Consider the following 10,687-nt stretch of genomic DNA (forward strand, 5'->3'; position numbering starts at 1 on the left):
TTCCTGCTGTTGGTAATGTGTTTCTTCTCTGTTGTTTGTGCTAGTCATTTCTGCTACAGGCTTGTCAATTTAATTGATCTTTTCAAAGAACGAGCTTTTGTTTTAATTGGGTCTCTATTATTTTGTTTAAAATCTCTTAATATTTGCTGCCATTCGTTTGTAAAGTAAGTTCTTATGGATACCTACTGGGAACTTTTCAGTTATTTCTGTAGGCATGAGGGCCTTTTTGATTAAATACAATGAAGTGATCATGAAGGCAGGAGTTCAAAAGGGTGTGGTGCCGGTGTGAACGCTTAGAGTTTGGTCAAAGTCTTCATGAAGATGAATAAATGCTTACTGGATGAGCATACGGAGATCACACAGTGATTGTTCTAAAACTAATGCTTGAGAATGGGTTGGAAGAAGTCGGCAAAGAGTTGACATGGTTGAGTGGATTGCATCATTTTGCATGCCGTGTCACAGGGATGCACTAACTGGTGTTATTCCCCAAACCTCGATTTTATGCCCTCACCATTCTGTCTCCTGAGGTGTATTGCCTCATGCACTCCTCAGGAGAAGCCTAGGAGATGAGTCTCGTTGGTGTCCCCATTTTACAGATAGGAAGCGACAGGACATGAAGCTGAATAAATTAGGGAAGATGGATAATCCTCACAGAATTTTCTTTCTTCTTTTATCTGCCTCTGCTGCAGTCCGGCTTCTTCTGGCCACACGTGTTCCTCGCTACCTTCCTGCTCTCTGAGAACCTCCAGCTTTACCTTCCTATCTGGACCCAAAGGCTGGACAGTCCAGCTCAGACTAGACCTCCATGGATCCACTCCAGAAATGGAAACCAGCGTCGAGTTCAGAGGCTCTGCAGATGATCACTGCCCAGATGGCCCAGGAAGGCACAGCCACCCCTCAGCCCTCCTGCTCAGAACAGCTAACAAAGGGCCTTAGTAACCCGAGTCCCGGTCCTGGCACTGACCTTCCTGGGCCTCTACCAGAGGGGCTGCTCCAGCAGCGGTACAGAGAGGAGAAGACCCTGCACGAGAGGCAGTGGGGGAGGCTGGGGTTTCCTCAGAGACAGAAAACATTTCTGGGGCACATGAGACGGAGACACCGTGATCACATGGCACCTTACCCGGTAGAAAAGGAAGCCAGAATCCCTCCCTCAGGAGTTAGAGATCAGAATCGGTTCTGCTGTGAGTGTCGATACTGCCAGAGCCAGCGGCCACCTATCTCTGGGATCTCGGGGGAGAGGAACGGGGCCCCACATGCTTCCTCCTGGGAGACACTAGTGCAGGGCCTCAGCGGATTGACCCTGAGCCTGGGTACCAACCGGCCCAGTCTCCGGCCAGAAGGGGCACTCCCACAGCAGGAGAGCGAGGAGAGGTGCCAGCTAGAGAGGCGGCAGGAGAGCAAAAGAATGTTCCAGAGGCTGCTCAAACAGTGGTTAAAAGACAACTGAGATGCCCGTCCTCCTACATTGGAGATCTGAGGGGATTCAGACCTAGATGCTGTGTTGCCAGCTCCTGGGTATGAGTGCCTTTGGAGACCAAAGAGTAAGCCATAGTGGGAGGCCTACCAAGACCCATGAGGGGACTGGAAATCCTGCCAGCGTGAGTTATGCTCCAGGTCCACAAGGTCCCTGTCCTCGATGGACGCTGTGAGACCCTCTGGAGCAAGACCAGTGGTCTTCCCCTTATCTCGTTGGACTCCCGCAATGGACGTCGTCACGTTGTTCCCACCCCGGATCGCGGTCTTTCCTCCCTGCTTCGTTGTCAGTGAGATACACAATGTCTATGTAGCATGAATGCCTTGTCTGCATCCCCGTGCTCTTGTGCCATCGAATCGGCTGTCCCTGAGCAGCAGCCCTGGGTCTGTTAGACATGTGCACTGTGCCTCACTGAGATCCAGCTTCAAGAGTCTGAAGCTGAACCAAACATGGGGAAGGGGTGTGGAATGGGAACTTGCTGGTTGCCATATACCGTTTGTGTAAACTATTATGAATATGCAAAGCTAACTGTAAGTAAATGCTGCCCTGCTCCATAACAACCGAGTAGTGTTCCTCCTCTCGGGAATTGCTGCAGTGAGGAGTGCCTCATCGTCAATACCAAATAAATACACAGCTGAAAGGAACGTAACTTTAGAATTCAGGTTCATTTATCAAGAGTGGTGTGTTTCTGGTCAGATCTCAGGTCTCTTTCCTTTAAGTCCCCCAGCAGCGGGTAAGAGTCAATCAAGATGAGCTCTCCACTGTGTAGATTTGGAGTGGGGGGGGGTGGAGGAAGGACACCAAAGATCGTGGTCAAGTCGGGCCAGGCAGTGGGATCTGAAGAGAGTCCTCCTGCCCACGGCCGGCGTTGGAAGCAGGTGAAGTGCCCCAGTGGGAGCCCCTGAGGGCCAGGACTGGTGCCCTGTTAGTGCGCTGGAGGCCATTCCCTATATCTGGTGCATCTTGGGTGGTGAATGTGAACAGCCAGTTCATGCTTGCTCGTGATAGCCGGAACATCACTGAGTTTAGTCACAATCCTATCAGTACTTAGACGTGTGTCTGTTCATTCTGAGAGGCATGAATGGTTAAGTCTACTTTTCTCTCCCTACAGAATCCTGTGTTGTGTACCCTGAAAGTGACCATGCGATCCCTCTGACCTGAAAACACATTCTGCTTTGTGTCAGCCTGTGTTTTTAGGTAGTCTGTAGAGTCCTTTTGACATGAAAATCTCCGTGTCTCCTGCCGATAGAAGTAGCTGGGTGGCAGGTAAGTGTCTCAGATTCTGAACTCGAGATTTCTTCAAAGAGCTTGAGAGTTAAATTGACCCAGCCAAGATCGTCTGCCAGCTCTAGAGGAGAAGGTGGATGGAGCAGGGCTTTCCTTTCTTTCTTTCTTTTTTTGTTTGTTTGTTTTTGTGTTTTTTGTTTGTTTGTTTGTTTTACCCAGGATTTCAGGCACCTTTATTCATGGCAGATAGTTGTGGTGTCAGGGGAGCCTGCCTTTGAAACCTTTCCTTTCTTAAGGAAGCCAACTCCTACCTAAGTCCCCATCATCCTTACAACAGCAATTGGCCATATCATTTCCATTTGCCACTTACGAAGCTTGAAAACGCCCTGCACAGGGTGCCAGCTGATCTGGTCAGAGGCCACGTGTGTGGGACATGCAGGGGCTAAACCCTGCAGCACGGCCTACTGGCTCCATCAATGCATCTCTACTGCTGGGTAATAATAGCGGTGAAAATTTTACTCCTTGTGTTCCCCATATACTTTATAAATAGGACAAATTATTAATATTATGTGTTTGTAATACAAATAATCAAGACTGGTAACAAGAAAAATTTTAAAAATATACTGTTTTCATTAAGCGTTTCTACTAAGGATCACATCGTTCAACTTCTTCGATGTTTCAACTGTTTGTTGTATAAAATTACTTAGTGGTGACAATCACATGGCCCACCTTCCAGGTGGCCAACACTGGCCTCTGGGCTCAGTACTTCTGATACTTTACTTCTGAGTGGCCAAGAGCCATTATCCCAGTCTTCCATAACTGCTAATAAAACTGCTACTATGCAAAGATTTAGGTAGGAAACAATTTAAGTAAAACAGTATTTCTTAAAAATTTGGGTCTATTACAGGTCATTTTCCATTTTCCAGCCCAGCAACTGACATGGCCTCAGTCTGGTCTTTCTCTGTTTCAATCAGTAGCTCAAAATGATGGAGTGACTGAGTTTTACAATCCTGCCATATTTTTTATGGTGATCACTGTAGATAAACAATGTAGAATCTCACTGAAGTATTAGAATCTCATGCAAAACTCTTAACAAATAAATGCCTCATTACACTACTTTCTGTTTGTGAAAAGTTCCATCAGCGGACTGTGGCAGTGGTTCATTTTCATTGACTGTAGTATCTGCTCCCAGGGATAAGTCACAGTTCAACTCTGAGTTTGGGCAACGCAGCAGTGACAGATACTATCTGGTGTTAGCACAAAAGTCACCTTTGCTGAGAATGAAAGAATCCTAAACTCTTTAAGTGTCTTACTCCACCAGATCTAAACATAATCTACAGTGTTACTTTTTCTCTAATAAAAACATTGCACAGCAACTTTTATCAAACAGCAACTACTACAAAAGAAATTGCAGGGGAAAAAAATGACTCCACAAAAATAACACTAAAAAATTTGACAATCTTATGCAGGAACTGCCAAAGTTTTAGTGTTTAATAATTAATAGCACAACTGACCAAGGCCTGAAATGTGAAGATAACATGCTCAAGACACTGGAGGGAGTCACTCTTTAAACTCACTATATAGTATGTGGTTAAGAACGCACACTTTATAATATAAAACCTGTCTACACATAGTGGTTAGCTCAGAAAGCCAGCTGGTCTCCTCTTGGTGTTCCAGATTTCGGTGTTAATTATTAGCAACCTTCAACTCTTCTATGTGGCAGGTATCTTGTGCCTTCCCGTTCTTGCACCCCAGCCTGTGTCATGAGGTCGGCCATGTTTTTCTCCAGATCATCAATGCGACTACTCATATCATCAATTCTTCCAATGATCTGGTCGGACGTGGTCTGAAATTTATCTTACATCTGTTGCAAGAGAGTCTGCACCACAGAGGTCAGGTCCTGCACTGTCTTGGGATCAGGCTCAGCTATCTCCCTGGTGCCCAGCTTAGCGGTGGTTCAGGGCTTTCCTTTCTTGAAATCCAAAGGCCTAAATTCAAACTAGAGACTCGGGGAGTGTTTAGAAGGGGTAACATGGGGTGGCACTTTTGCCGATTGTTTGTCAGGTGTCAAGACCTGATTCTATGCCTTTCCACATGTTAGCTCAGTTCATCCTTTCCCATGGACCTATGGTTTAGCAACAATTTGGAAAGCAGAGTACAGAGAAGTCAGGGAACACACCCAAGGTCACACAGGCAATGAGAGAGGTAGACCTGACATGTAAACCCAGGCAGGCTCGCCACAGAGCTGGCAGGTTTCACCAGCTCACCCCTGCGAAGGCTGGGGGCAAAGTGCAAAGAGCCAGGGACTTCATGAGATGTTCCTTGCTGGAAGCACCAGACCTTGATGAGACGCGTTGCTGAAATTCCAGAGGTAGTCCTGCCCTCGGGAATTGCACATGTAAATGGGGAGAGAGATCAGATGCTGTTGTAGTCCCTTTGTGGTGCTGAAACAAAATACCACAGACTGGGTAATTTATCAAGAATAGACATGGTTTGCCTTCAGAGTCCTGATGCTGAGAAGCCCAAGATCAAAGCACTAGCATCTGGTGGTAGAAGGGCAACGGGGCGTGAGCATTGTATCCTCACCTAGCAGAAGAAGGAAACAGAGCAAACCCCCTCTTGCAAGGCCTTTTCATAGCAGCTTTAACTCATTCATGAGGGCAGGGCCTTGATGAACTAAACGTCTCCCATTAGGTCCCACCTCCTGATACTAATGTCTTGGGGATTAAGTTTCAACATGAGATTTGAAGGGGGGAAAAAATCGTTGAAATGATAGCAGACACACAGACATGTTAGGAGAGTGGCTAAGAACCCCTGTGTGGCACAGGTTGTCAGGGAGTGAGAATAGTGAGAAGGATCAGGCTTGGATGATGTACACGTGGGGGTCTCCTGTGGGGTGATTTCTCGCTTTCTGTCTCTCTGTCTCTCTAGTGAGTGCATGGGCCCTATAGCAAAAATCTCTCTAAACGAAAAAAAGAAGAAGAAAAACATGCCACGCACGTGTGCATGGATGCCCAAAATCCGGAGAGGAGGAAGAAATAGAGAAGAGCTTGCAGCATGATCATGCTCCCACGGGGTGGGGGGGGGGCCTTTATAACACACACACACCCTTCTAGTCTTTATCACACACACACACCCTTCTAGCAAGCGCACGTGCCCTCTGGCATATTGAAAAATGCAAGGGACCAGCAGTTGGCGTAATGGCTATGTTGCTGGACTCCCATGTAGTCGACCGCAGTTCGGGTCCCAGATCTGGTGGTTTAAACTCACGCCAGGCGCATGTGCTTGTGTGGCCGAGATCCCAAGAGGAGAAGAGGAGAAAGGAGGAGAAGGGATTGTGGCGTGGTCATCTCCCCTGGGGGATGATTTCTCTCTTTCTGTCTCTCTGTCTCTGTCTTTCTGGCAAGCACACACACCCTATAGCAAAAATCTCTCAAAACACACACACACACACACACACACACACACACACACATATATATATAAGCAAAGGACACTGTCACTAGTGTGAATCAACAACCCTCAGAATAGGAGAGAATTTTTAACTGTGCCTCAGATAAGGGACTGATAACCACAATACACAGGAAACTCAAGTGGCTTACTTGGAAAATAGAGATTAACCCAATTGAAAGATGGAAAAATGAGCTGAATAAACAACTCTCTAAGGAAGACATATAAACAGCCAAAAAGCACATGAAGAAATGTTCAACATCCCTCATTGTAAGGGAGATGCAGATCAAAACCACGATGAGATACCACCTAACCCCAGCCAGAATGGCGAAGATTTAAAAAAAAAAAAAAAAGATAAGTGCTGGAGGGGATGTGGTGAAAGGGGAACACTCCTACATTGTTGGTGGGATTGTAAATTGGTCCACCTACTGTGGAGAACAATATGGAGGTTCCTCAAAGACCTTCTAATAGAACTACCGTATGATCCAGCAATTCCACTCCTAGGTATCTACCCAAAGGACAGGAGAATGCTCAATCAGAAAAGTGCTTTCACATCTATATTAATTGCAGCCTTATTCATGATTTCTAAGACATGGAACCAACACAAATGTCCACAAGCAGATGAATGGATTGAAAAAGTGTGACACATATACTGCATGGAATACTATTCAGCCATAAAAAATAACAAGGCCCTGGCATTTGATAGAAAGTGGACCAATATGGAAGATCTGTTGCTGAGTGAAGCAAGTCAGGCTATGCAAGAGAGACATTGTATGTCTCCCCTTAACATATACTGACTGTCAGCACTGCATGGCAGAGACTGAAAGACTGGAGGGACATACAAGCATTAACCATTGTTATGGACACTAGAGCCAAAATGGAAAGACTGGGGGAGGGGAAGGGCTTAGGAACGGAAATTTGGGTAAAAAGCAGAGAGGTAAGGCATTTGTGGGACGTGGATATGGTTTATTATTTGTTGATGAGGACGTGCGTATGTTCTCAACTGGGCTGGACTGAGGTGTGTGTCATGCTGGGTAAAGTCTCTTTAAAATTCTAAATGATGTATAGAGATGCAATGTATAAATAATCGTTAAAATTAATAAATTTAAAATTTACAAAAAAAATTCATGCACCCACCATTTTAACAGAATCCTAACCTGTTTGCTGGCTTTAAGCAAAGTTCCTTAGCATTTCTTTAAGTTAAAATTGGTTTTCTTAATAATACCAAGTGAACTTGCTATTGAAAGTAGTTAGATTATTTAAGAACTTGTCTGATCAATACAATGTAGGTGGGAAAGGAATGGAAGACAATTGTAGACTCCAGAGATAGCGTGAGAAGAGGGTGGGAAAGGACAGGGGGTCAGAAAGAGGGGTAAAAAAAAATTTCTAGAAACTAGAAATGGAGGGAACCAGCAGTTAGCGTAATGGCTATGTCGCTGGACTTGCACGTAGTCGACCGCGGTTCGCGTCCCGGACCCGGTGGCTTAAAACTCACGCCGGGCGCGTGTGCGTGCGTGCCAAAGATCCCGAGAGAAAAATGGAGGAGAAGGGATTGCGGCGTGGCCATGCCCCCTGGGGGGTGATTTCTCGCTTTCTGTCTCTATGTCTCTCTCTTTGTCTGGCGAGCGCACGCACCCTATAGCGAAAACCTCTCAAAAAAAAAAAAAAGAAAGAAAGAAAAAAGAAACTAGAAATGGAAAATTTTGAGAATAATATGCATGATTAAGTCACTATGCAGTATATTCTGGATGGGAAATCACATTCTTTTCTTTGGAGAGGTTTTTGCTATAGGGCGCGTGCGCTCGCCAGACAGACAGAGAGAGACAGAGAGACAGAAAGCGAGAAATCACCCCCCAGGGGGGATGGCCACGCCGCAATCCCTTCTCCTCCATTCTCCTCTCGGGATCTTGGGCACGCACGCACACGCGCCCGGCGTGAGTTTAAGCCACCGGGTCCGGGACTCGAACCACGGTCGACTACGTGGGAGTCCAGCGACATAGCCATTACGCTAACTGCTGGTCCATCCAAAAATTTCTTATCACACAATAGAAGCTCACTAAATGCCAATAGTGATTAAAAAAGAAATAATAAAAAAAAAGAAAATGCAAAAGCATATGTACAAGAGAAGTCAGAAACCATGTGTTCATCTTATTAGATAAAAGGCATTTGATGAAGTCCAAGACCCATTCATGATGAGAAAGGTCCACAAACGAGAGATGGAAGGGAAGGTCCTCAAACTATAAAGGGCACCTAGGGAAATCTAAAGTTCATGTTATATTTAGTAGTGAAAGAAGAAAGGCTTTCCTCTAAAGATCCACAACAAGGTAAGCATGCCTGCTCCCACTGCTCCTATCCACCATTATACTACAGACTAGTCCATGCCATGGTGTGAGAAAAGGAAAAGAACATGGAGGAATTAGAAAGAAAATGTGGGGCCAGCAGGTGGTGTGGTGAAGGCACTGGATTCTCATGTGGCAGAACATGGTTTGAGTCCCAGACCCGGCGGCTTAAAAGTCACACCAGGCACATGTGCATGTGTGTCCAAAATCCCCAGAGGAAAATGGAGGAAGGGTGATGGCCATCCACCCTGGGGAGTGATTTCTCACCTTCCTTCTCTCTGTGTCTCTCTGGTGAGTGCACACACCCTATGGCAGAGAAAGAGAAAAAGAAACAAACAGACAGACAGATGGACAGCAAGCTAGCTGTGTTTACACACAGGCAATAGAAAGATGTCTGTGGATCATGAAAGCCCCAAGGTGAGTGAAAACAGTGAAAAGTCTGCTGATTGGGGAAGAGATAAGCAAACATGGGCTATCCATACAATAGGATGTTATTGAGCCATGAAAAGGGAGTGACCACTGATACTACACCATGCTTGACCCTTAATGACATTATGCTCATTACAGTATCCAGACACCAAAGATGACTGGTTTAGTCTATTCTCTGTTGCTAAAAAACAAATACCTGAGTCTGGGTAATTTGTAAAGAATAGAGGTTTATTTAGCTCATGATTTTGGAGGTGCAAGGTAATGGGGCTGCACCTCTGGAAGGTCTTTTCATGGTGGGAGGGGGGGGACTCTCTGCAGAGTGGCAGGGGGCATCACATGGCAAGAGAGACAGGAGAATTAATGTGTCTGTGTCTGTGTTTGTGTCTGTGTCTCCCTATAAATCTACTGGGAGTCAATCACAGGGCTCCACCCTGATGACTTCTTGCAGTCTCAATCACCTCCAGAAGACCCTACCTTTCAACAGTCATCGAGATTGAGCCTCCACCGTCTCACAGTTACAATGGCTCACCGGATTTCACTATGTGAATTTGGGAGTGCATGTTGCAACCACAGCAACCCTGTGTTGCATAAGTCCGTTTATAGGAAAGGCCCAGAAAGGGCAAATCTTTGACAGAAAGTAGATGAGTGCCTGCAGGACATAGTAGTGGGGATTGGCTGTTAAAGGGTATGAGGGACCTTGTGAGGGTGATGGCAGTGTTCTGAAAGTGGGTTGTGGTGATGGTTGCAGGAGTGTGTGAATTTACTAAAAGTCACTGCATTGTGTGCTTCAGTTGTGTGACTTATGGTATATCAATTATCCCTCAATAAAGCTGTCTATAACATGTAATGCAAACAGGCAAGTAAATCAAGGAGGAAAAGGAATGCAGTGGTTTCCTTACATCAGTAAGAAATCTGCCCTCTCTGTGTTCTAAGTTCTGCCTACATCTTCTGCCTCATCACCTGCCTCCCTCCTCCGTGTGTACTTGATGGTCCAGCTAGAAGGAGTCACTGTGCACATCTGGGCAGAAGGAGTGCTAGTGGGTGCACACTTGTATGCGTGTACCTGTGAGTGTGTGGGTGGCTGTGTATCTGAGTGTGTGTCTGTGTTCTTGACCGCGAGTGAGAACCCTTTGGGAGGGCATAACTATAGACTCACAATTCCATATCTCTGGGCTCCCATAATCCTTCCGTGTACTAAATTCTCCTTATGTGTTTTTCTGTTCACGAATGTCAAGGACCTAGCTTCCGTTTCCCCGGTAACCAACCTCAGCCCCTGGCTCTGCCCTCCGCTCACAGGAAGATGTGGAGAGTAGAAAGGGTGTTGTCTCACCTGCAGGGCTCCTGACTGAGCTGGGTGACCCCACAGCCCTTTAGCAAGACAACGGAATTCCAGATCCCTTTGCATCTGGGAGGCCCTTCCCTCTCGTCTTGGTCTGCCTGAGTAGCAAGTGAGCAAGGGGATGTTGTGGCATAAACACACTCCCAAATCCTTGAAATGGTTACAGCTAAATATGGCTGTAAAATAGATATGTCAAAAATAGCTCTCATTACCAAAGGCACCTAATAATTTTATTTATTTAAATATATATATATATTAGGTTGTCAAGAAAGTCATGACACGTCATGACTTTCCCAACTACCCTGTGTGTGTGTGTGTGTGTGTGTGTGTAGATATATATATATATCTATATATCTACACACACACACATATATATATTTTATAAGGCATATATATATATATATATATATACACACACATACACACACA

General features: G+C 45.7%; 1 protein-coding gene across 8 annotated transcripts in view; it reads left to right on the forward strand.

The window, feature by feature from the left end:
* Positions 1-3,824, forward strand: part of LOC102471688 (protein FAM156A/FAM156B-like) — a 24,593-nt gene extending 20,769 nt beyond the window's left edge. For 7 of the 8 annotated variants that reach the window (XM_006167307.3, XM_006167313.3, XM_027767811.1 and 4 more), the window contains one exon: positions 690-2,209. In XM_006167307.3, coding sequence (XP_006167369.1) covers positions 806-1,447 — 642 coding nt within the window. In that variant the 5' untranslated portion in view covers positions 690-805 and the 3' untranslated portion in view covers positions 1,448-2,209. Of the gene's footprint in view, positions 1-689; positions 2,210-2,585 lie in introns of those variants that run through there. The other variant, XR_003547673.1, reaches the window with a different exon arrangement.
* Positions 3,825-10,687: the final 6,863 nt, after the last annotated feature.

Source organism: Tupaia chinensis, unplaced genomic scaffold (assembly GCF_000334495.1).
Source record: "Tupaia chinensis unplaced genomic scaffold, TupChi_1.0 Scaffold144692_1, whole genome shotgun sequence".
In the NCBI taxonomy this organism is placed as follows: domain Eukaryota; kingdom Metazoa; phylum Chordata; class Mammalia; order Scandentia; family Tupaiidae; genus Tupaia; species Tupaia belangeri.